Source organism: Armigeres subalbatus, chromosome 2 (assembly GCF_024139115.2).
Source record: "Armigeres subalbatus isolate Guangzhou_Male chromosome 2, GZ_Asu_2, whole genome shotgun sequence".
NCBI classification, from domain to species: Eukaryota; Metazoa; Arthropoda; class Insecta; order Diptera; family Culicidae; genus Armigeres; species Armigeres subalbatus.
The window spans coordinates 226,860,831-226,888,694 of record NC_085140.1 but is presented as its reverse complement, the minus strand read 5'-3'; the positions used below and the strand labels follow the sequence as shown (position 1 = coordinate 226,888,694).

The following is a 27,864-nucleotide window of genomic DNA, read 5'->3' as shown; positions in this document are numbered from 1 at the left end:
CACTGCGAATAGAGTCAAAACCATCTTTTAAAAAAATTCAAAATCAGCTGTCAAAAAGTACTGAACGCATCGAGAGGTTGTGAGCATTTGTTAAGCCGAGAGAATACACGTTTAAACTAATTATAAATCATTTTAATCAAATTTAATTTTAAATTGTGTCGAGGATTTCAATATAAGCTAACGGTATGAATCAGAAAATTGTAGTTAAAATTGTAACGGGTTTCAAGAAAACCGTTTTGAAAATTAATTGGTATCAATCAAAATCGCGGCTCCCAGATTGAAATATTCCTTGGTCAATCGACCACTGGTGGTGCCCTCATCATTTTAGATCTTATTTGGCGTTTGCCTATTACCATCGTCTGTTAGGTTAAAGTTTGGTCTGAGATTGGTTAGACATAGTGTAAACAACAGATGGAGTTAACAATTTTTGGACGATGGTATTTTTTTAATTTTGAAAATTATGTCTGTTTGTCTGTGTTCATACGTCCCCTATTTAGATCATGGAGATGCAACTAAAATAAATAAAATTTCTTCATCGTATTTAGTTTGAACAGTACCAATGCCATACATCATGAGTAAATTTATTTTGCAGCGAGAACAGCACGAGAGCCATTTTTTCTGTTTAGTTATTAGGACTAAACGGAAATAAAAAGGCGTCCTTTCAGCGCATCTTTCCCAAATAATGGAGATAACGATTCGTGTTATTGATATATTACTATTGAATGAATGAATGCTAGATGATTTTATGTGGCTTAAACTCAATACTACACACAAAATTATATGTAGGGCAATGGCTCTGGTTGTGGGCTGGCTCCGGTTGTGAGTCACCTTGCATAACTTTTGTCAGTTGACAGATACGGTAAGTCTAAGTAATTTCAAACATGTTCATTGACATATGTGTTATAATTATAAACATATTATATAATAAGAGCTAATAACGAAGCGTGTAAAGGCATATGGTTTCTCTCGCAGCGATAAAAATCGTGGAAAATATTTTGTGTTTCTATTTATTCAAATGCGAAAAATTACAGTATCGTCAAATGGGTGTAACTTGCAACACTTTGACTTCATCCCATTCAGATACATTTTTCAAGGCTGTCCGTCATATTTTCAATCTGGACATCAAGTCTATTAAACTTTAGTATGTGATAGCCAGTTATAACGTTCAGAATAGAATATGATTCCGTATCGTTTTCAAGCTATATGCGAAAAAGTTTTTACATAATTTCAGTTTAAAAATTAAGTCTGAAAATGGTTCCTCGCTTTACTCAGACGGGAAGTACGTAAAGCACAAGACTTCCACATTTCGGAAGGATAAGTTTTAAAGAAGAAAACTGTGTATTTAAAGATGAATGAATTGAATAACAAACCCGTATGGGGTTACTAATAACAGTGAAAATGCTTACTTCAACATAGGACACTGTCTATTTTCCGGCGATTCTTCAAGCGGAATATTCATTAATTGCAATGTTTGAAAACTCCTTTCCAAACATATTCACACAGTTATGTTAAATAATGCCTAAATATACGTAGATTGAAGGGACCGAAGAAACTAACGATAGTATCGATATATGGGGAAATATCGAGATACAGAACATCGAGATGTAGAGAGTAGACTGTATAATGACTTTTTTTTTTTTATTCCTTTCTTTATTTGGTAGGCACTCTGTGTAACTTAACCGCTACTGTGCCGAGATCTACTGTGGCATTCTGCTGCCAGAATCCACACAGAATCTATTTTTAGATTTTCCATTATCATTGTTGTTGTCGTTGCCTGTCCATCTGATCGTGAGTCCATTGTGTTCGTTTGTCCATGTCGTCTATCCAATGATCGTTGCATTGTTCGGTTGCCATTTATCCGGGTAACGTTGGAGGAATGCCTCCGAGAAGAACAAGTTGTCAGTCGTCATCAGGCAGCCGTGACGGTAAGGCGCATACCCCAGAACGCCACCGTATGGGCTGCGGATCTGGCGACTGACGAGGGTTTGGTGGAGGGGCTGGGAATCGAACCCATGACCATTCGCTTGTAAGGCGAACGTGTAGCCAACTACGCTACGGGACCCCCCTAATATAATGACTTTGAAAGTGGGAAGTGTTGCAAGTTCTAAGTGATCCATTTGACGGTACACTTGTGTCGAGTAAATTTGCCGAATATAAAAAAGTGCCTATTATTCCTAATAGCATGCCACTCAATGTACACTATTGTGGGCCGATACATACTCCATCCATTGTATATCACGTTCTATCAAAACGATTCCTACTGTTATAACCTCCCACACAATCCCAAAACCTCCTGTGGTACCTATGAGAGATCGTAGAGTTCTCTGCATCTTTCTTAAGTAGGTGTTCAACTAAACCATCCTTCCCCTTCCTCAGCATTCGCAAGGACGTGGCCAGGACAGATTTCGACTATTGAAGAGTGCTTTGTTTTCATCTAAGAGAAAGTGATTAGTCTCAAATCAATATCTGTGGTAACGGATGAAAGTGATGCTACTCTCATACAATAGTCTTGGCTTGTACCACCTACAAATTTGTGCGAAATGCTCAATGCTAATGCTAATGCTGTCAAAAATTGACTTTTATAATATTTGGGGGAAATTGATCCCTCTCCAAGAACTTGCTTTGATAAAATTAGAAAGGTGCCCTCATATTTTTTAAATATTTTTCCGTCAAAATACGCAGATTTTTCGAATTGCTGTGCGTATACATGAACGATTTTTGTTATTGAATTCGGCAGCACATGCGATTATAAAATTTGGGGAGACTTGATCCCCTTTCTATGATATCTACGCAATGAATAATGTTTCCTGCCAATCCTTCATCAAATCTGTCACATCTACTAAAAAATAGAGGCCTGAGAATAGATTTATATTTTTTTGAATTTTTTCGCCAAATTTTTGTATGGGTGACTAATGGAGGATCAAGTGTCCCCATATTGAGGCAATATCTTCAAACCCAAATATCCTAAAACTTTGATGGAATGTTATCATTTTCATCAGTACAGATCATTAAGCATATTTATGGTTTTGTGCTGTAAAAAAACGAAAGCATTTTCTCATTGTTATGAAAAGTTGTTCAAATTTTGCGTGGCAAATTAAAAAATCTTTAGGAAGGTAAAAACATACAACCCGTACAGCAGAATAAATAAGGTTGTCAATCCAAAAAATAACTCGGCACATAAAGGTCATTTGTCTAGAGGATCTATACTAAAAATTACGCCAGAACAAAAATACTTTAGTTCTCGAAAAAACATGGGGTGATCAAGTCTCCCCACCTTCCCCTAAGCATGTAAGATTTTTCCCATACAAATCATTTTTTATTTATATGGAGCGTAAGAAAATGACAGACCCCCCCCTCCCCCCATAAGTGCTTACGTAATTAGTGTACAACCCCTAAGTAGCTATTTTTTACGTTTGCTCAAAACAATATAGAAAAACTATCTAAGTTCTCTGGCCTTCCATCGGTGTCACATCACTATAAAAATATTTATTTGTAAAACAAAATGTGAGAGTAAAATGCAACTATGCCCACAACCAGGGACACTCATCTACTATAAATCTGACTATCTAACTGGCAACTGGCGCACTATGGGGAAAAGGGTGGCCATTAATCGGAAAATTTACTATCTCTAATTTGTGTAATTTATATATCATATGAAAGTATATACCCTAGATAAGAGAATCGGAAAATATTGAAGCGCTGTGTTTATTCAGTCAAAAGATATGGGCTGGTGAAGTGAAAAAAGCTGATAAGAATACAAAATCATTACTAACTTTGATTTGTATGTTATGAAGTCAGTTTTTCTCCAAATAAATGTTTTATATACCATTTCAAAGCTAAAAACTTTAGCTTTCCAATAGATTGGTTTGTTTTGCACGCGAAGTTTTATATCTAAAAGTTGTAGAAGAAAAACTTTAATTATCATAATTCTTTGCTATAAAATGGTCCCGCAAACCTAATGTCCCCAAATGTTCCCTGATCTGTAAATGAGGGATTGAAATATAATCCTAGTATCGGCTTCTAGTGAATGATTTGCTTGCGCATATTACGCGCGTTTACGAGAACGCTGCAATCAAAGTTTTCTTGAAAATTGTGGTTTTTATTCCGTATACCTCGTTATGATTAGAAAATGAAAAACATTATTACTTGAAATATAGTTGTTTGATATTTTACGCATGCTGTATTGTAAGAAAACAAAAAAAAAAAGAAAAAAATTTAAAAAAAAGAAAAAAATTTCGCTGGTGACATTTTTTGAAGGGTTGACGATGGCCCTTAAAGGGTTAAAAAAAGGATCTTAAATATTCCTGCCCATAAAATATGTTGCATAGAAACAGTTTTCATTGAAAAAATATTTTTGGCCACCCATTTGTATGAGAATTCCCCATAGTGTGGCGGTGAGCTCCACCGCTTGGAAGTGTTAGTTGCCGTCCTTTGGTGATGATAGGCGTAACACTGCTGATTTCTCGTTTTGCTTCTGGCTGATGCAATATCGGTGCCCGATGATACGGGTCGCTACATCAGCTTACGTGTGGCTAATTGAAGGTTGATAAATTGTCCAAATGTGTGGGGATCTAATGATGAACTCCGGCCGGCTTAGTTGGGTGGGGGGATTTTCTTCTACCTAATTACACACACACGTTACAGGTTCTGTTGATACTGACAAATCACAACAAAATTCAAAATATCTTCAGAGAAAACAACTTTTTGTAACTTGACGGGAATTCTTGTAATGATTTGAAGTGTATGTGAAAAATAGAGCACTCCCACCTATCACTGATATTTTAGACTTTTCTTATATCAACGGTTTCGTGAGATGGTACTAGAACAACACAAAAAAGAAATTGAAGACAATCCTCCCGGAATCCAAAACTAAATTCACTCGCGTTTTTAAGGGCACACCACTTAATACAGAAGCAACGTACACTGCATACAAAAATATACTCAATCCAGTTGAAACCCGAAATTGGAGGCTAGCGAAGTTGGATTTTTCTCACAATCCGTACGTTAAACTTAACTTCGGAAGTGGTGCGCTGAATAGCCGTGTACGTTGCTTCCGTATTAAGTGGTGTGCCCTTAAAAACGCGAGTGAATTTATATATTTCACCTGGCCCAGGTCGAAATTCGCAATATATCACAAGTCACGCTAATTTTAAAATTTGGCGATTTTTCAAAAAATATATACCATATTTTTTTCCTATCATAGTCTAAAATATCTCTGCGTGTAAAAAAATTGCGTTGCGTTTAGGGTGGATATAGGTGCCAAACAAGTAATTTTTTCCTTTACATGTTCTCTATAGTCCGGCCTGGTCAATTTTCAATAATTTTAACAGGATTCCCCGTCGAATGCAAACCTGTTTCGGGAAAATCGGATAAGGATTGCTAGAATTGAAAATTTACAATCCGTTGATCAAGACGTACCTCTGTCATGAAACCTAATCTCTAGATTCCAATAAATTGAGCTTGAGCTTGAGCTTGATTGACTGCTCGTAGTTGCTACTCCATTATGACCAGATCAGCTGTTCTTGCACAGGGAACCAACAGATGTTTGCTTGGGACTAGCTCACATCTTCAATGTACAAGTACTGGTGATCTCATTTGTTCGGTCATACTGGCGCCTGCCACGTCAGAATGCAAGTCAATGTAGGAAGGGGAAGGAAATGATGATGCAATCACTCGCCCACTGCAAGCCGAATATACCTCTGCACTTGCCACGAGTTCATGCGGAATTTGTTGGAATTTCTGGGTTAGGTTGGAGAGACAGAGGTCCGTCTTGGTTAACGAGCTGCCAATGTGATAGATAGGAGAAGGTAACTGATGGAATTTCTAATTGGATGTAGGAAACGAGCTCCATAGTTCATTTCCAATTCTAGCAGATTACTGTTAGAATACTCAAGTTGAAGGTATAGGAATAGTAATGGAAACGGTATGGAAGTCCATTTCCAGTTCTAGCGATTGCTAGAACATGAGAAATAAAGAGAAAGATACAAAGTAGGAGAATGGAACGGATCTGGGATTGAACCCACGACCTCCTGCGTATGAGGCAGAAGCAGTAGCCATATGACTACCAAGTCCACTCCTAATCTCTAGATTCCAATAAAAATTCTGCATAAACTCGTGGGAAGTGCACAAGTATTTTTGGCTTGCTGTGCCCAAATCCCCCTCCACATCCCCATCACAAATAGACCGTAAGGTATCTAAAAATCCCAAGCTCCATACATTAGTACCTTGTACAATTGCGATCACTGGCGGCGCCAGCATTGTTAATGCAATGGAGCGCCATTCCATGCAAGAAAGTTTCCTTTGAAAACTATAGCGTGATTACGACAAGTGGTCCCCCTCCTCTGGATCCGTCTGTGAATGCGATTATAGACTGTTCCAGAAATTATTGGTTTTTAAAATATTTTGAACTTTTTGCAATTTTTTTTACAAGTTTTTGGCTACGTAGAGTTTCACTTGTCATAAGACGAGTTTGTACAATCCCATTTTTAATTGACATTCCACTACGTAGCGTTTATTATTTTATCTAGTTTCTTATAGTATCGAGTTTTGCCGATTTCATGAAATATAATTCATGGTTTTTTATTTGTTTTCCTTCACGCGGTTTTGAGGTGTTTGCACAATACAGTTTCAAGTAGTTTCTTCAAATTTCTCATCAATATTCATACTAAATCCATTGCGTATGGTCATTATATTTATTCACCAAGCATTACAGGTGTCAAAACTTAAAATATTGTAACCGAAGGAGAATTAGAGGCATTTGAAATTCACAGGGTGCCGCTCCGAAAATCGTCAAATAAATGTCGAGCCTTCGTTTTCACTTATTTATCATGTTTTTTTGCTTTATTTAAACAGTGTTGTCTTATGACTAGGATTTTTAGTGAGCCTCAACATATGCCAAACGTCAAAGTAATTTAATTTTTATGCCACGCTGGTATCAATTTATTATAATTTATCTAGCAAAAGTTTTGCACGTTTTCGAGGTTTTCTTATTTTTGCTACATATTTGCAACCACTTCTTGACCACAATACTAACATTCGTATACACTTCCAATAAAAAATTGACTGATCTAATAGGTCGTTGCACGAATCTTTTCTATCTCTTTCCCACTCGATAAAAATTAGAAAACAACAGGACCACTACCTGTCAAATTCGACAAGTACTGGTCCTGTTGTTTTCTAATTTTCAACTGGTGGAAAAGAGATAGACGATATGATGACGTCACCATTGCACGGAGTATAGCTCTACGTTTTTGCCTTTCTCGTACAACAAAGTTGTACCGAAAGGCTATATAATCACTCCAATAAGGAACTTTTGATAGGAGCCCCGGAGACCCATAGTGTTGTATACCAATCGTCTCAGCTCGACGAACTAAGGTGATGTCTGTATGTGCGTATGTATGTGTGTGTATGTGTACAAATTTTGTAGACACACTTTTTGGAACTTAGCGTTGTCCGAATTACTTGGAACAAGTTCCTTTCGACGGAAATCTTGTACCATTTTTTTGCTATTTAAAATTGGCCAGATCGTACTATGGGATCAGAAGTTATGGCCGAAATACTATTTGTATGCCCGAAGATGCTAAAAAATACTCAATTATATTTTTTTTGCTCGAGAAAGGCACCAACACCGCCAGGTGGATTTATCAGGGTTTTTTACTATGTTATTTAAAAAAAAGGCGCCCTAAAAATGTTCAATTTGTGCAAGCCATTTTTTCTGACCCAAAATAGAAGTTAAATATTTTCTTAAATGGAAGCAAAATATTCAGAAAAACTACATCACGTTTATTGAATAGTTATTATCAGGCCTCTGAATTCTCACTCATATGAATAAAAACCTGCGGTTAATCCATTAAGCGGAGTGTGACGCGTGGCGTTAACAAATGAATTTTCCTTAAAGAAAGTCCAGTAATTACGTAACGCTAAATTTATCCATGTCATCACCCATCCCCCCTATCTTACATTTTTTGTATGAATCTTCTAAAAAAATGCATGTATCGTCATACATCTCACAAACCTCTCCCAGCTAAGTGTTACGTAATTTATGGATGTTGCTTTTGATAAAATGAAATAATCATTTTGTTGAGAAAATTATTTTGAGCTTTTTAATGGAATGTCTTCACTTGTCATAAGACGAGTTTAGACCATCCCATTGAATTCCACCACTTGATTGTTGAAAGACCTTGACAGATACGTATTTCGACCTCAACAGTAAGGTCGTCTTCAGTGTCTCGTACTCGACTCGACATCGCAAAGGCTCGAAGTCAATTTAGTGGTAAACAATCGGATTTTGTGATTTCTTTTTAACAATGAGAATCAGAATGAAAAATCTCAGTTTAAAAGTATGCTGGTGAAATGGACATATATGTTAAGTGGCCTATGTTAAATGTGCCTCTTGAAATAAAAATGTATTTCACTAAAAAGCTTGTTACGTCAATAAAAATTACTTGAAAAGGCCATTGAACAAAACTCGGAAATAGAATTTCCTAATGAATTCTTGGTGTTTCGGAAGTAAACAATACAAACTTTTCAAAATAAAATTAAATGTATTTACTTCATATGGTCCATATTACCCACACCAGAACGTGTCCGTTTTACCCCACCATGATCCAATTTCTTCAAAAACATCGAAAAAAAAAAAGAATTTTGACAAATATCATCAATTGAACCCGTACACAATCTTTGCATAGACTATGTTTGAGATACTCGAGTATCATGCGAATTAGTTTTAAAACTTAAATACTGCACATCAAAAATTAGATCACCATGGCATTTCAGCAGTAGTGTACCCAAGTAACATTTCAAGTTTTATTCCGCTCTAGAAATGGTTTTCAAGATCGAATCCCAAGTAACATTTCAAGTTTTATTCCGCTCTAGAAATGGTTTTCAAGATCGAATTACAAGAACTGACAATAAAACCCATTACTACAGGATTACCTTCTGATGACCACTATAAGAGTAAGATATGTCCAAGTGGCCCTCTCTAGATTACCACTATAAACCTCTTATAAGAGTATATAAAAATCCGTTTCAAGCCGCCCGCAAAAAAGGGAATTTGGCTGCGGCAGCTGTCAAAAATTTGCTTTGAAAAAAGAGAAACAAAATCTTGCAAACAAATAATAACAAACTAAGGTGTTGATGATAATCATGATGGGGAGTAATACAAAATAATACTTTTTAAGTTTTTCTCCAATGTACTTTCATGGAAACGAGGTGCGCGCTCGATTTCATGGTGAAAGCTAGTGCAAAAATGAGATTAAGCACTACGCGCCCGCAAAATAATATAGTTTTGGGCAATGAATTTAAAATTATTATAATATCAATAACGTAAATCTTCGCTAAACTAATTGATATTACACCCAGATATGTTGGTGTTTTATATCCGACACCAAAAATGTGTCTTTTGTCGGCGAAAACACCGTCTAAGCATAAATTCCAGTGATAAATTTCACTGACTTGAGGATGGTTCTCCATTTCCAATATGGCCATCATAGATTTCGATCAGAAAATGTTGCTCTTATTAAACACCGTTATAAACCCTTTGCAATGTGAATATTCTTATTGGGGTTATTCATTTGACCACATTACGACCCAAAATTATGGCTTTGATCAAGCTTTGAAAATTAGACTTATTATGCTCTTCGTTACAACCGTAGAGCTGCTAACAAGACCAGTCGGCATTTGACGTTTGAAGCTTTTCGAATAGATTTATTAGAGGTTTATTGATAGCAATAAGATCGCTAATAAATCTGAGCAACTAGCCATGGTGACTGCTGTCATAAATCCGCTATAAGAATTAAATAAATCTAACAAGCATGAAAATTGTTACTTGGGATTACAAGAACTGACAATAAAACCCATTACTACAGGATTACCTTCTGATGACCACTATAAGAGTAAGATATGTCCAAGTGGCCCTCTCTAGATTACCACTATAAACCTCTTATAAGAGTATATAAAAATCCGTTTCAAGCCGCCCGCAAAAAAGGGAATTTGGCTGCGGCAGCTGTCAAAAATTTGCTTTGAAAAAAGAGAAACAAAATCTTGCAAACAAATAATAACAAACTAAAGTGTTGATGAAAATCATGATGAGGATGACTACAAAATAATACTTTTTAAGTTTTTTCTCCAATGTACTTTCATGGAAACGAGGTGCGCGCTCGATTTCATGGTGAAAGCTAGTGCAAAAATGAGATTAAGCACTACGCGCCCGCAAAATAATATAGTTTTGGGCAATGAATTTAAAATTATTATAATATCAATAACGTAAATCTTCGCTAAACTAATTGATATTACACCCAGATATGTTTGTTTTTTATATCCTACACCAAAAATGTGTCTTTTTGCGGCGAAAACATCGTCTAATCATAAATTCCAGTGATAAATTTCACTGACTTGAGGATGGTTCTCCATTTCCAATATGGCCATCATAGATTTCGATCAGAAAAATGTTGCTCTTATTAAACACCGTTATAAACCCTTTGCAATGTGAATATTCTTATTGGGGTTATTCATTTGACCACATTACGACCCAAAATTATGGCTTTGATCAAGCTTTGAAAATTAGACTTATTATGCTCTTCGTTACAACCGTAGAGCTGCTAACAAGACCAGTCGGCATTTGACGTTTGAAGCTTTTCGAATAGATTTATTAGAGGTTTATTGATAGCAATAAGATCGCTAATAAATCTGAGCAACTAGCCATGGTGACTGCTGTCATAAATCCGCTATAAGAATTAAATAAATCTAACAAGCATGAAAATTGTTACTTGGGTATATTAAATCTTTATTAAACAGAATAGTTTTCATTATTTGTACTGATGTAAAGAATCATGTTGCACTCATAATTTGAAACAAGCAATAAGATCCACTTGATAGAGTGCCAAATTTGTAAAGATTTAGGTCAAACGGGACCCCTATCCGTTTTACACTCAGCCTTCCCCTGACCCAAGGCTTCACATAAACCACCGAACGAAATTTATATAAAATCCCTGATTATTCCACCTAGCGGTGTTGATGCCTTTCCCGTGCAAAAAGTACAGAAAATATTAGTACATAAATGTTTTTAGGGTGTTTTGTGCACAAGAAATAGAATTTGGGCCATAACTTCTAATCCCACAGTCTGATTTATCCAATTTTCAACAGGGACAGAATTCCACGTCGAAGAAATCTTTTGCGGGTAATTCGGTCAATGCTAAGGTCTAAAAAGTGTGTCTACAAAATGTTGTAATTCGGTCAATGCTAAGGTCTAAAAAGTGTGTCTACAAAATGTTGTACACATACACAAAAACATACACACATACAGACATCAGCCTAATTCGTCGAGCTGAGTCAATTGGCATATAACACTTTTGGTCTCCTTGCCTTCTATCAAAAATTTGGTTTTAGGAGTGATCATATAGCCTTTACGTATATTTTGTATATGAGAAAGGCAAACATAAAAACATAATAAGGTGTTTTTTGGATAGCACGTAAAAGGATAATATTTAGGATAATAACGTGTTAGGATTCACGCCTCAATAATTGTAAGTTGAAATTGGTAGTAAATTTCGAAGTTGAAAAATGTTCATTATATTTTAGTCGGGTCAAGCAGTAATCCAAACTAATTCCAGTAGGCGCAAGAATCCGATGCTAAATACTCAACCTTCAGGGTGACTATATGAATATCATCGAAAGCATAGGGTAAGCTTAAAAAAAGTCTATATTTCCAATTGTTGGGCCATGGCGGAAGTAATTATTCCACCAACGAGGAATATTGTACATGCATATTTGATACGAATGTTCTTGTTAATCATTGGAATCAATTTGTTTGCGGCTCACAATGGCTTACTCACGGATCTCACTTCCAAAGGTAGTATGCATGAGCAAGAAGACTACTGACTGCTATCAACAGCGAAGTCAGTCCGTTGATAACACTTCACCCTGGAGCCGGGTTCTACGATACTAAGCAGGGTGGGGGAATAATCTGTTGATAACTGGTCCGCTAGTCATATAACTGATGTGATGTGTTGTTGGTCAAAAATATTCAATGTGGAAAATCAGTGAGCTTTCTGCTTTCACCAAGTTGTACAACGAATAAAATTTTCCGGTTAGAATTTGTGACCTGATTAATAAGCTGTGATTCATTTCGAATGCCGCTGATCGTTAATTGATGTGCAGTAAATAAACTCTACATGAGTCAAGTACGGCTCTTATCGGTATTGTATTACCAATCATTGGAAGGCTTCCCAGTCGCTTTATGCGTCTGTGTCATGATTATTTATATTGTGTTAAATGCCGCCTACCAAATAGAAGTTCTGTATTACGTGCAAATGACTTTTCCACATTCTATTCTGTGTCATTAGAGGTTGAGTGTGATATTTGTATGGTTCAATGAACGACTTTATGGAAATAAATGAAGAGTAAATATATAATTGAAGTTAATTAACATGGAACTATTCTGCCAAATCATAACGTACGCGTTTTATTTGAGCTTAGCAAATCTTTTCTCGAAATATTGAGCATCCATAGTGGTTATCAATCTCAATTTTATTTACTTGCCACACTGAGATCAGTGTTTTCACCTGTCTGCACACCTCTGTGAACGTAACCGTATCTTATCGTGGCGTCTAGAATATAGCCACAAAGCATGTGTATTTTTCTTCGATTTGGTAAAAACATGCTCCTTGATAAAGGCAATCATTTGATATTTTCGATACGCTAATCCTCGTACAGTTTCATTCGATCAATACGGTAATACAACACATCTCGAAAGCCTTCAGATGCAGTGCCAAGTCAAACGTTAATCAGTACACACTGGCTCAAGCAGTTATACCTGGAACATGAAGAGCATTGCGGATGTTTTTTGTGATTACGATAGAAGTGACTTTTACTCCGGTTCGTTTTTAAATCTAGATGATACGTTGTTTCAACACATTTTAGGTATGTCTATACTTGTTATTTTCATCGATTTTTTATACATGTACGTTTTAAAATGTCTTGTGTTCCATGCTTCACACATAAAATTTTCATCAACACAAAATTACTCGTCATAATGAATAAATTGGAAAATAAATGTAAATGAGATTCTCCACAGTAGTGCTTGCGTGAATTGCTTGCTTTTGCCAGTTCCATGTCTGGTTAGTGTTTTTTTTGGTTGTGGACGTTCTGTGTGTGCATGTTGAATGTCTTTACGTCAAACAAGCGCCAGAAAAGCTGAAAAGGTTTTTGAACGGGTCAAATATTTACTTTAATTTCAGTCTTTTGCTTGGGTTTTGGATGGTAATATATTTACAACTCATAAACAGTAATAGGTCAAGCAATGGTGATAGAATCACTGACCTGTTCTCACACCTCAGACACATTGTCACTCCCAATGGCGGTAATCGAATGGTTCGCATTTCAAGGTGATGAAGCTACTGTAGCAACAAGTGAACAAAACTATAACTCATGTTAACTATTTCAATTTAAACAGCTTGCTACATATTTGTGGATGTTAAAATAAATTGATGTAAATAGTTTGTTCATCATACTAAACGCAGTCGTTGAAATCCAATAGTAATACAGTTTTTGTTATATCTTTTTTTCCTTTTGCCGATCATATTTTTTTTACTTTTCTCGAACAACAAAGTTGTACCAAAGGGCTGTCATTTCACTCCAAAAACGAAGTTTTTATAGAAGGCTCGGATACCCATATTGCTGTTCATCAAAATGGTGGGATTTCTAGGGGAACTGTTCCGCTTTCCATCTCAATGAACATATATTCATCTCATCGTGAAATAAAAAAATAAAGCACCTATTTCGTCGTTTCTTTTTGCTAACATGAGTGCACACTGCTGAAAAAAATCACAAAAAATAAGGAACAAATCAAGTTCCTTCTCATTGCTTTGTTTTTTTTATGGAATGAATAGTAACCCTACTTATGTACATTCTAACATTCATGTACTAAGTGACTGAGTAAAATTGTATTGCCGCTTCCCTCGGAAATTTTACTGAATTCCCGTCAAAAGCGGTATAGTCCCACATTTGACGGAAGCTGAGTTACATTGTCGTGGAGAAAACGAATGGGAAATTGTCTGTTATTGAGTAGATAAAAGTTAGCGTGTAGGGATAGCATCCGATACCATCTTTACCAGCTGCTCTATTGGTCTATAGCTGTTGGATGGCATCCTTCACTTCCCTCACGGTGGAGGTTGGTTGGTTACCCAGCAAACACAAGATCGTATTTCATAGCGAATAAGTGTACAAAGTGGAGGCCATATATGTGCACTTTACATGCAGTCAAATGGAGGAATGCGCCTATATCGCCTCCACCTTGTACACTTATTCGCTAGCATATGCGATTTTGTGTTGGCTGGGTACCATCGTCCGCTGAACTGAAGTAGGGGAAGAGGAGTTAAAATAAACAGGTGTTGTAAAATGAACAGTATGCTTTATTTAGATTAGAACACTATTTAGACGTATGTTAACCATGTACAAGTCTTCCTTGAAATAAAATAAGGAACCTGAGCTAATATTTTGGTTTTGAGACCAAAAGAATATGTATTACTATCCAAAATATTAAACGAGGCCGTGAAAATTGCGTCTAATGTAATGTTTACTGAGTACAGTGGATTACTGAAGTGGATTATTGAGTAAGAATGGTTGAGTGAGTAGGATCGGGTGAATGAATAAGAGTGGGTGAAAGAGTAATAATAAGTGTGATAAAGGAAGTCAGAGAGAGAGAAAGAGAGATCTTATTTAAAAGAAGGCATCATCTCTGTTCGCCTTCTACCGTGCTGACGCGCTACTTTTAAAAGGTATTATTTTCTCTGTGCGCCCTATTCCGGGCAAACGCGTCCATTTAAAGAAGGCATCATCTCCTCTGTCTGCCTTATACCGGGCAAGCGCGTTCATTTAGAATAGGCATTACTTCCTCTGTGTGCCTTATAGCGAGCAAACGCGTTTATTTGAAGAATACATTATTTCGCATTCATTTAGAGAAGGCATCATCTCCTCCGTTCGCCTTACACCGGAAAAACGAGTTCTATTGAAAGAAGGCTCTCTTACTCCATTTCGTAGAATAGTACTTTTCCAGGTCATAATGACAGGAATGACAGTTAAAGATAATTAGAAGAAAAATCAAAACTGTTGGTTAAACAGAATCTGTAATGCATTTATCTAAGTATCTCTATTTTCATTCTTTGCAAAGATTGTCATTTTACGATTCATCGATATCTGTTGGTGTTAAACATAATAATAGAATACTGCAGATTCGAAACGTTTTCGGGGTAATTGCCGTTCGGGGTAATGGATTTCGGGGTAGTGTCCCTTTCGGGGTGATGGTTTTCGGGGTAATGTCCTATTCGGGGTAGTGGCATTCGGGGTAATGGCGTTCGGGGTACTGGCATTCGGGGTAGTATGGGGTGGAGTCGCGGCGAATAGGACAATCTTCATCTTCTTCTTCTTATTGGCATTACATCCCCAAACTGGGACAGAGCCGCCTCGCAGCTTAGTGTTCATTAAGCACTTCCACAGTTATTAACTGCGAGGTTTCTGAACCAAGTTACCATTTTTGCATTCGTATATCATGAGGTTAACACGATGATACTTTTATGCCCAGGGAAGTCGAGACAATTTCCAATCCGAAAGTTGCCTAGACCGGCTCCGGGAATCGAACCCAGCCACCCTCAGCATGGTCTTGCTTTGTAGCCGCGCGTCTCACCGCACGGCTAAGGAGGGACCACAGGACCTAAGGACAATCTTCACAAAGATGTAATTTTTTTGATTTGCATCGTTATAAGAAGAGTAAATAAGAGGAAGAGAACATATGATAAAAGTTGTGCAATTATGGAGCGGTAGTTCAAGAAACTAAACATATCAAATAATCAAGATAAAACTTCAAATATTCAAATTTAATTTTAAAATAACTGATATTCCAAACTTTTTTTCTTCTTTTTATTATTTTGATAATTAGCTCGATACAAATATTCAAAAATAATTCTGTCCCCCCTCGGATTTTTTGGCCCAGAAATAACATTTTTAAGGGGCAACAAAATAAAGTTTGGGTATTTTTGAGAATTTTCAAACCATTCTTTAACAAATCAGAGGAGTTTTTCGATTTTTTTCATTTTAATCCTTATTGGTTATATTCACAATACTACAATTTTACGCGCACCATCTTTGTACATACAAAATTTATTTTTTTTTCGAAGAAAAACTATATAAAACAATGTTTATTAGTGAAAAAAATGTTCAGTGCGATTAATTGTTGGACTAAGTGGTAAAACTCATGGTCTCATCCTTATCCCTGCACACCTGACTTGCGGAACGAAGCTTTTGCTGGATGCGTTGAGCATCTGATGGAGCTTACGTTGAACATACATGACGTTGCTCTCCTCTGCGTCGTTAATGGCTGCTTTAATTGTATTTCAAGAGTCCTCAAGAGGGGCTCCATCGAGCTCAGCCTCTTCCGGCAACGCTGCCTCGATGTGCGCGTATGTTGTGACGACATGAGGTTGCTTCAGTCGCTCTGAGTTGTATCGCGGCGTCCGTCGGTACCAAATCAAAGAAATGTGGATGACAGAAAGTTTTAGGCGCTGTTTAACCAGCACCAGATAGTGGTCAGAGTCGATGTTAGCGTCAAAATATGCCCTGACGTGGATAATGTCAGAGAAATGGAACCCATTAATCAGAACGTGATCGATTTTTGATTCTGTCTGCAGTGGTGATCTCCAGGTGTACCGATTAGGAAGGCTATTTTAGAAATAGGTGATGTGAATGGCTATATTCTTGGAGACGGAGAAATCAAATAGTCGTTGGCCGTTTTTGTTTGTCAATATTGATCAAAATTACAATTTTGAATGTGGGCATTCATGGTCGATCGGAAACTCCGATTTCTTTACTAAAACCTTCAATCCGTATTTTATAATGTGTCAGAAATTTTGCATAAAATAAAAACATAAAATTTGTATGAAAGGTTCGCCATTTTGACTCTGACTTAAATTAACCCTAATCGTAGCAATAGAAGACTGCAACGATTTTTGTCTAAAGTTTATTTTTTCTATTGGACGTTTGTTCCAGTATCTGTACATTAAATATTCTACGAAGTTCATTGATGCTATACCAGAGAGGCAACTTCAGACTCATTTTGAAAATTTGGTGCTAGCATGTGTGTACAAAGAATAAGCCTTTCTACCTTTAGGTGAATATTTTTGCCTTTCGCGTACACTAACTATACGTAAAGGCTATAGGATCACTCCAAAACCAAACTTTTGAAAGAAGGCTCGGAGTCCCGGAGTCGACTGAGCTCGACGAATTGAGGTGATGTCTGTATGTATGTATGTAATAGACCTCTTCATGTTTTAAAAAGTATCAAAAATTCAATCGGTCAGCCCAGCATCATAATTCTTATGCCAAAATAAGTCTCCTGTCAAATTTTCAGCTAATTCGGATAAAATTTCGAGGTGGCTCAAGTCGATTTAGTGTTTTTGGGCTATTTTCAATTTTGGAAAAAATCTAACAAGAGATATAAACGTCGAAAACTATCGCAACAACCTCTATACGGAAGAAATCTCAGCGTGCAAATTTATGACAAATGTTCAGCTTTTGATTTTTAAGAATTTAACGGTAAATCGCACATGGGAAATTATACTACTCAAATTTCCAGGAAAAAAAAAGGAACTATAATATAATAAGTAAACAATCATTTGTCATAAACTCAAGAATTTTGTAGAAAAACGACTTTTGGGGGAAACAGTATTTTTATGCACTTAAAAGCTTGAAAATCACTTTAACATGGACAAAACGTGAACGGAATGAATCGCAATATTCACAAGACTTGTAGAGTACACCAAAAGCTTCCTTATAGAAGTTGTTGCGATAGTTTTCGACGTTTATATCTCTTGTTAGATTTTTTCCAAAATTGAAAATAGCCCAAAAATACTAAATCGACTTGAGCCACCTCGAAATTTTATCCGAATTAGCTGAAAATTTGACAGGAGACTTGTTTTAGCATAAGAATTGTGATGCTGGGCTGAACGATTGAATTTTTGATAATTTTTGAAAACATGAAGAGGTCTAGTATGTATGTGTGTGCGTAAAAAAAATGTGAGACTCACTTTTTTGTACTTAGCCTTAGCCTTATTATATTTGCTTGCAACAGATTGCATTCGACGCGGAATCCTTCTTTATTTTATATTATACTAGCAGACCCGACGCACTTTGTTTCGCCTAAAATTGATTTATTGTCTGATTAACTCTCGAGTTGTGAAGAAATTGGTTTTTCATTTGTATGGGAGCCCCCCTTCCCAAAGGGGGGAGGGGTTTCGAACCATCTCAAGAACCTTCCCCGGCGTAAAAAACCTCTGCACACAAATTTTCACGCCGATCGGTTCAGTAGTTTCGGAGTCTATAAGGTTCAGACAGACAGAAATTCATTTTTATGTATATAGATTCGCTATTGAAAATTGGACCAGTCGGCCATTGCGTTCCGGAGTTATTAAGAAAACTTTGTTTTTCCCCCATTTTTCCCATGGGTCCCTCATTGAAAAAAAATCAAAACCGTTTTTTGCCTTTCTCGTATTTTTTTTTTCAAAAACTGCTGCAATGCATTCAAATGAACGCAAAAAAAGTGAATTGATGAAAATAACTGAATCTATCTCCCTTAAGTGCAATTTCGACCTTTCTTATGAGCTTTTCTTGTTACATTTTATAATACACGAGAAAGGCACCATCACCGCTAGTTGGATTATTCTGGTTTTTTTGTTGTTTTCACACAACCCTAAGCCCCAAGTACGATTCAAGAAGGATGCCTAAAGTTCGTATGATGTTGAGGTCGAAATACGTATCTGTTAAGTTACAATCAATTGGTGGAATTAAATGGAATAGTTAGTACGACAAATGATAAAATAAATATCAAAAAATTTTGTGCAAAATTTGTGAAATGTGAATGTGGATTAATGCCTTCCGCTTGAATTGATCATACGTACAAGGAGACCTTGCAAAAAAAAACATTGATCAATGCTGCAAAAAAAACAAGCGTTGATCATATTACCGGTTTATCAAAGCACCGCAGACGAACCTATTTTGTCTCGGCTGATCATAGTTCATCGAAGTCATTTGATTTCTTTTATGGCACGCGTATGGAGCAGAGACGATCGGTGGAGGTAAAAATCTGCAAACTCATTCACCCAGACAACGTGGCGCAGTTTTATTTATTTTTTTCCTCTCAAATCACACCCATGGAGTTCAGATTGGTCTTATCATACATGCGAACTGATTTGACTGTTTATTTAGTGGGATTTATAACTCTGATGAAATACCAACCGATTATCATTGCACCAGGCCCACTCTACAAGCAACAATTTAGTTGACAATTGAAGCTTTAAAACTTTTATTCGCATTTTTTTAGAACCAGAATGAACCCGAATAATTTTAACATCACGGGATGGACAAACTTTAACCTCTATTTTGTTTGTTTTAATCTTATCTTTGCGATACTTGATGAGTTGTCTGAGACGCCAGTGTGGCAAATAAAAGTTTGTTCGTAAATTACGCAATGCAATTCGGGAAGGAGTAAAGTAATGCAATGACAAGTGTTACGTGTAACGTAAATTTAAATTTGTAAATGTATGTGTATGGGCGCCAAAAAAACTCACTCTTTTTTTCAGGTACCTGATTGATCTGCACAAGTTGCATTCGACGGTAAATCATGTTCCATTGTTTCGGGCAATGGGCTCAAACGTTATGGCCAAAACGCAATTTTTATTATGTATGAGAAAGGCACCATTTCCGCTGGGTGTATTAATTAGGGATTCTAATAAATTATTTGTTTATTTAAAGAAACATAAAGAAGAATTGGCGATGTCGGATCTTGTCAAAACAAACATAGATATTAATGCTCCCTCATTCTCACGAGCAGAGGATGCCCACTTACGCAGATTTGCGCCAAAAAATCATTTTGCGGAAAAGGAAAAAAGGTCTATCCCCAATGAGCAGTCGATATGGTGGCGCGGCTAGAGGGAGCGCAACCCAGTGCAATTTTTGTGAGTTCGAATCCCGTTGCAGTCTTACAATTTTTATTAACGCACTCTGAAAATTTTCGCGAAAAATTAGTGATGCGTAGAAAAGATGAAGCGAAAAAAGAAGTTCATCATAAGCACGATTTTCGTTTATCTTTCGAGTGTGTTCCAGAGAAAAAGAAGTAGCGGCCCTTTGACCCGAAAATCGTTCGTTTTCGTCTCACCGAAATGAAAAGTACGAACCCTGAATATTATTGTTTTCTACAATACAAGACAAAACAATGCAGAAATAGGGGAAATGACGGCTTTGGCAGGTTTGCATATTACAATTTCCATGCATTTGACCTTAAATTGGATAACAAATAAATGAAATTTCTATGCTTTGAATAATAGTTTGAAACTTTAGTCATATAGTACATTTCATTGGAATTCTAGAGATAACCGCAGTATCCAATATCCGATTGAAAAAAGGCATTTCATGGCAATATTTTGGCTTCCGCTTATAGTCGATAGAGCTCAAATAAGTAAGCAAACGTTTGAGATCTCAAAGTGACACTATCTTGTATTATGCGTCGGCTATGTTAATGTAGGGTAGAACGTCCTATCATTGTGGTATGTCCTAATGTTGCGGTAGTGTTTAAATAGTCCATCCTGAACATAATAGCACAATTGTGGCTCCGCTAAAAGTCTTTAAATAAACAACTAGAACACCTTTTGTTTGACAAAATACCGTTCAAAACGATGAAAAATGAACATTTTTCATTAAAAGATTGCTTCCTTCGAGCCTATTATTGCGGTAGTGCTAAGGTTCTATTGTTGTGGTATCGCTCTCCATAAGAAATACAAGCGATACCGCAACAATAGGACTGACTGATAAAAACAAAACATAAGTTTAACACATCAAAGCTATCCCATTGAAAAATATCCGAATATCCGATTGTAAAATTCTTTTAAGGGTTCAATTGTAAAGCCATAGCTTTCGTTTAAAGAGAAAATTGTGCAAATCGGTTCACAGACAGCTGAGATCTTGATGTGCTAATGTTGATTGATTTGCTAATGTTGTGAACAAAATACGTCCAATGCAAAGAAATCAATGGGTTCAATGGCAAAGCTATAGCTTTCGTTTAAAGGTGAAAGCGTGCAAATCAGTTCACAGAGCGATCTTGATGTGACATTTTTGTAACGCACACACATATGCACACAAGCATACATACATGTGCTCAGTCGAGCTGGTAAATGACAACATATGGCGCTGTCTTCCTTCGCAGTCCATTGACAGTCTCATAAAACCATCGCATATCATTCTGCTCCATTCTTTTCTCCGCCTCAGTAATCATGTGTTCTTAATACTTAATACTTTTTTCTTCCTGCGGCGGGTTCCATTTTCTGGCAGCTCTTGCTTCCTTGTCTATTCGATCGGGTACCCGACACCAACATCCGGCTTCTGGTAACGTTCTTCTCGAGAAAAATTATGTAAGCTTTATTATTAAAATCTTTATTAAAGAGGTTTTTAGCCCAAGGCTAGTTCACCTCCGAAAGATGTAAGCTATTTTAGTGGAATATCTTCAACTGTCTAAGACGAGTTTAGTACTTTCCATTTAATTCCACTACGGTTTGTTATCTTTGCAGATACGTATTTCGACCTTGACTGTGAGACCGTATTCAGTGTCTCGTACTGCAAGGATATCAAAACTGAATTGAATGGAAAGTAGCAAACTCGTCTTAGACAGTTGAACGTTCTTCTCGTCTGTCTAACACTCCACCCACATGGAACCTCTGTCTCTATGCAGTACCTACCACTTCTCGTGCTGTTGTTCTCACCGCTCCATGAGCATGGAACAACTCTCATAGATCGATGATGTTGTCGCTAGCGTTGATTGTACTAATCCGTTCGTCGAGCTTCTGGCGGTACCCAGCCGACACTCCTTCCGTCGACATTCGACAATCGCTGGATATTGTAACGCATCATTTGCTGTGATCTTTCGTTCGATACAGTTTACAACCGTGATCGAATTTTACTAACAACGAGGTAGTGATTAGAGTCAATGTTCGGACCTCTGATTGTGCACCCATCAATAACATCCGAGAAATGGCGCCCCTCCACCAGAACATGGTATATCTGCTTGAAAGTTTCACCATTTGGGTGTCTATAGGTGTGCTTCCGGATGTTTTTTCTTGCAAATTAGGTGCTACTGATGGCCATCCCTTTGGCAGCAGCAAAATTTACATTCAGTTATAAAAGATACAATCAATAGAATAGTAATAAGTACAACTTACTTAAGTATTACATCCTTTCGCTTACGAATTCGCTGTGAAAGCTTATAAAGTACAAAATGAGAAGACCATGTTCGTGAATTTGTTCTTTATTATAATTCCATTGAAAGATATTCTAAATTTCAAAACTATTTTCAGATCATGGCGCGAATGACTCTTTATCACCCTCTCACACGAGCGAGTCGAGATTCACTCCTGACCAGTCTATGGATAGTAATAAGAACTATAGTTTAGATAATTGCCAAAGCAGTGCAAACAATCAATGTAACATATGTAGCGATAGAGCCACGGGGAAACACTATGGAGCTGCGTCTTGTGATGGCTGCAAAGGATTCTTTCGGCGCAGCGTACGGAAAAACCATTCGTACACTTGCAGGTACTTATTTTGTTACTTGTTATTTTATTATTTTCACAAACTATTGCTATGCGCTTTTAGGTTTTCTCGCAATTGTGTTGTTGACAAAGACAAACGAAATCAGTGTAGATATTGTAGGCTAAGGAAGTGCTTCAAGGCTGGTATGAAAAAAGAAGGTAAGCTGAAAGTAACAACTGAGGAATATGAAAGGGGCCGTACACATATTACGTAAGCACTTATGGGGGGAGGGGGTATGTCGTTTTCTTAAGCACCATATAAATAAAAAATCATTTGTATGAAAAAAATCTTACATGGTGGGAAGGGGGGTAAAAAAACACAGATAAATTGCTTACGTTATATGTGTACGATCCCAAAGTATTCGGGAAATGAAGAAATTTTCGGCAGGCGATCAAGCTTCGGCACACACCTGTGAAATGGCAACCTTCTGGTCTAATTCTGTCACAGCTCCTAATTTTTCAATAGTGCGAATAAAACCCTAAATAAAAAAAGTGATAGGGTTTTATTAGTATCAATAGAATATACTCTCAATATACTTCTACGCTGTTGAAAGTAATGGATTATTTTTGAAAAATACGTGTTTTTGTGTCCGCGACGTTAGGTATAACAGGCGTTACACGCTAAAAATGAACTACTCAAAATTGAGTCGAATCCGACTCATTTTCATTAAAAACGGGACAACTCAAAATTTGAGTAAAAGATACTACTTCAATAAAATGATGATTTCGCGAAAGTTAAGCTTGGCCTTCCATCAATTTTTAATACGACAGATGCGAATCAAGTTTATCCATCTATCTAAGTGCATTTTACGACAAACAGACTCCTAGTTTAAGTGCAATCATCATTTTATTGAAGTAGTATCTTTTACTCAAATTTTGAGTTGTCCCGTTTTTAATGAAAATGAGTCGGATTCGACTCAATTTTGAGTAGTTCATTTTTAGCGTGTACGTTCGTAAAGCCTAAAGTCCATTATGCCAAACAATCTTATGCCTTGCAAGCCTAACATAACCTACCAATTTTAGATACATAGTCATCCCTCGGCTCAAATCTAGCCATGAGCTAAATTATTGTAGCTAGGGACACGGCATGTATTTTCGTCCATCTTCGTAGGGGCTAAAACCAACGAAAGCAATGTCCATTTGCTAGAATTTTCACGTTTCGAATTCCACGTATAGCAGAACGTTTCCGTGAGTTTGGCTAAAAAAGTGTCTCTTTTATTGGTTTTCCAAACTATGACGAAAAGACGAAAATGCCTGCCTTAACCCTATTTGTAGTATTAATACTGCCTTGAATATACATATTTTGTTTCTCTTTCCTCAGCTGTTCAAAATGAAAGGGACCGCATCAGTTGCAGGCGACCAAGTCTGGAAGAGGTAGATACGTCTAATGGACTCTCGGTAAAATTTTTACTACTGGCAGAAAACCGTAGTCGTCATTTTGGTGCAGCACTGGATGATGCATACGACGGTGATGGTGATTTGTCAAACAAGAGATTTGCTAGCATAAATGATGTATGCGATTCAATGAAGCAACAGCTGCTAATTTTGGTGGAATGGGCCAAATCGATACCAGCTTTTGTGGAGCTACAACTGGATGATCAAGTTGCTTTGTTGAGAGCCCATGCAGGAGAACACTTGCTCTTGGGATTATCGAGACGATCTATGCATCTGGAAGAGATGCTTCTGCTCGGAAATAACTGTATTATAACTAAACAGTGCCCGGATTCAAAAGTGTCACCGAATCTCGACATATCTAGAATAGGTGCAAGAATCATCGATGAGCTCGTTAGTGCCATAAAAGATATAAAACTTGATGATTCAGAGTTGGCTTGCATAAAAGCTTTAGTATTCTTCGATCCAAGTAAGTAATTTTAATTTAATATTCCACCATTATATAATAAGCTCGTTTAGTGGAATGGCCTTACTTGTCGTAAGACGAGTCAGTACTATTCAATTTATTCCTACAACTTTGTATGTATTCCGGCCTCTGCAGTAATGTCGTCTTCAGTGTCTCGTACTTGACTCGACTACTACTGAGGTCGAAATATGTATATGTAACAATTACAAAGCGTTTGAGGTCAATGGAAGAGTACTAATTCCTAGTACCGAATAGTCCACTCTACAAGAGTGTTATAAAACCAGCATGAAACCAAAATGTTACTAGGGGTACCACTATTTTATGTTAATAAGGACATTCCACCAAAAAGCCCTAAATATTTTATTATTTCATATTTATCAGTTTTAAATCAATATAACGCGTTGTTTGTGGTGCTGACGAAATTCTTCGATAAACAACTAGGGTGGGTCCAATTGTCCACTCATGGTTCAAACCAAAATAAAAGTGTTTGACGAAAAGATATTTTAGTTACTAGATAAAGATTGTCGCTTCGGTTCCCTTTGTTCTGCTGTCCGGAACATGTTGGGTACCAAGCTGTCAAATCGTATGGATTTTCCTTCTTTGACATTTAGCTCCCTTATCCCCGCCAGCAAAAGATGTTCCGGACAGCGACGACAGCGACAATCTTTATCTGGTTACTAAAATATCTTTTATTTGACGGATCAAAATTAGGACCTATAATTTCCTGCATAGAAATACTTTATTGCAACAAACTCTATTTTACATGGAAGCTTAGTTTATAATCTTTCATAAAACATCTTAGTACTACACTGCCGTAGTCTGAGAAAGTGACGTAAGCGCAAAATTGAAACATGCATATTTTCCATTCTTCTGTTAAAGAGCTCGATGAGTGCTACTCGTTAATTCTATTTCTGGAAGATGGCGTATACGTCACTTTATCAGATAACGGCAGTACACATTTATGTCTAAATTTTTTAGCTTTTTTTTCGTACCATGGTTTGAACTACTAGCAGGCAGTGTTGTAAAATGTCATTTGCATTCGTATAGTTTTCCCAGAACTTTGACGAACTTCTGGCGCTTGAATGTAGCGTTAGTAGCAGGTGCCAGCCAGGGATGTAACGATACTACTAGGGTATGGATACTTCAATTTTAAAGTAGTATCGAACAAAAGTATCTATACCACTAAATATCGAATTAAAAGTATCGATACCTACTCGTATCATATAAGTATTCAAAAATTTGAAGAAACATTATTTTGTCACTCACAAATAGTCATCCATAATTTATGTTAGATGGTAACATAGTTTATGTATAAAAAATATGTACAGTTCTATTTATATGCGATAACTTTGCTTTTCTCATTACAGCTGTTAGGGGCCTTAATCAACCACAAAAAATCAAAACTCTACGGCATCAAGTTTTAAACAATTTAGAAGACTACGTTTCTGATAAACAGTATGACTCTAGGTAAGTAAAACTCCTTCAGCATTATATCTTCAATCTTCTATGCCCAATTGTTCCAACAATATTTGGTGGAGACTTGATTGTAGAAAACTTATTTCTCCATTTATCTATTACGATGAAGTAAAAAAAACAAATCAAAATTTTTACAGTTACATTTATTTCCAAAAAGTTTGATAATATATTTTTTATGTATTCTTCCAGAGGCCGATTTGGAGAGATATTGCTCTTATTACCAGTGCTGCAATCAATAACATGGCAAATGATACAGCAAATAGAGCTGGCCAAAATGTTTGGCGTGGCTCATATCGATAGTTTGCTACAAGAAATGTTACTAGGTTGTATGGCAATAATATTTGTTTAAATATTCCCTGTTGATTCTATATTCTTGATTTTTAGGTGATACAATCGAAAATACAGCGCCAACTACTCCCCCTTTGAATAGCTTCCCGAATAGCAGTAACAGCCCTCCGCAAGTTTTGTCCTGCGATAATACCCCACGACCGAATGCAATGGACACATCGCCAAGTAATCCTGCAACTACTTCCTCAAACTGTGACACAATGGACTCTGAGAGCATCGATGGAACTAACAGGATGATGGCTCCGGCTATGATTGAAGACATTAGTAATTACAATATGCCGCAACCTAATAGTAACTTTCAGCGAGATGAGAATGTTCAAAATTATATACATCCATCTAATGATGATGTTTATAACAGTCAATACATTTCACCATCGTCTTCCGGAATGCACCCTGTACATGCATCTGCCAATCGGCATCAACAAACGAATGTTTTATTACCTGTTAACCAATTAAGTCGCGAAGATTATCTAAAGCTTGAACGTGAACTGAAGCGGGAACCTGAAGCAAATGGATACTGATTTGTTTAATATTTTGTGATGTTCCTTTCTAAAATAATACAAAAAAGCGAGAGGTGCACATTAGTTGTTATTAGGTTTAGGGCAATGGGCATGTTGGAATTTAGTGAATATCTCTTTTCAGAGGTGGCTTGCGCAATAAAATAGTTGTTATTATCAATACTGTGTTTACTTTCTTCACTTTTATTACTTCTCTATCGAACTTTTTTATTTAGAGAAAAGAAGAATTTTATTTAGAAGAAAATTATTTAAAGCTTTTTATTGTAATATCTTCACTTGTCATACAACGAGTTAGTACTATCGCATTTGCTCCCCCAAGTTGACTCTAAGTCGAATCATACTAGACACTGAAGACGACTTTACTGTTGAGATCAAATAATTAAGTTTCAATTAAGATGTGGAATTAAATAAGGTAGTACTAATACTCGTATTGTGACAAGTTTCCTATTCGTTCAACACTATCATCCTTATTTGTTATTATTATTTGATATATTTTGAGAGGGTCCGTAAATCGTCACCTTTATAATGATTTCGCATTGAAAAAATATAATATAAAAAAAAATGAAACATAGTGACTAAGTCATAACATGCTATAAACACCATGAGTACGTTGGCGTATGGCTCTCTCTTACTACATTAATTATTAAAATGATATCGATTGTACACATCGCAATGAACTGTGGCTCCGTTAAGTATTAAACACGCCTGAGCCTACCCAATGAAAAAAAAAACATGCTTTGAAATGTTTTGTAGAATCAAGCCATGCAAGCTCTTCAACTGTTCTTCCTTATGATTTAGTACACGACTTACAACAAATGGAACACAAGATAGCATGGAAGTTGAAACGTATAACACCAGAACGCTTCTACAGCTTTATCGTATAATACAAAAAGCACGAGTAATACTTTACTTAATATTTTTGTGAATACATTCGTCAATAATTCAGCATTTCAACTTTTTTCCAATAATGTATTTGATTGAAATTGTTTTTTTTTATTAATGCACGAGCAATGCACAACGAATTAATCTGGGTTTTTATTTT

The 27,864-nt window shown here is 36.6% G+C and overlaps 1 protein-coding gene across 9 annotated transcripts in view; it reads left to right on the top strand.

Moving 5' to 3' along the window:
- Positions 1 to 26,982, top strand: part of LOC134211803 (transcription factor HNF-4 homolog) — a 40,030-nt gene extending 13,048 nt beyond the window's left edge. For 3 of the 9 annotated variants that reach the window (XM_062689057.1, XM_062689061.1, XM_062689058.1), the window contains exons 2-7: positions 22,389 to 22,626; positions 22,687 to 22,781; positions 23,944 to 24,483; positions 25,848 to 25,947; positions 26,146 to 26,279; positions 26,341 to 26,982. In XM_062689057.1, the coding sequence (XP_062545041.1) occupies positions 22,389 to 22,626; positions 22,687 to 22,781; positions 23,944 to 24,483; positions 25,848 to 25,947; positions 26,146 to 26,279; positions 26,341 to 26,825 (1,592 nt within the window). In that variant the 3' untranslated portion in view covers positions 26,826 to 26,982. Of the gene's footprint in view, positions 1 to 12,040; positions 12,195 to 12,429; positions 12,919 to 22,388; positions 22,627 to 22,686; positions 22,782 to 23,943; positions 24,484 to 25,847; positions 25,948 to 26,145; positions 26,280 to 26,340 lie in introns of those variants that run through there. The other 6 variants (XM_062689054.1, XM_062689053.1, XM_062689056.1 and 3 more) reach the window with 6 other exon arrangements.
- The last annotated feature ends 882 nt before the right edge of the window (positions 26,983 to 27,864 follow it).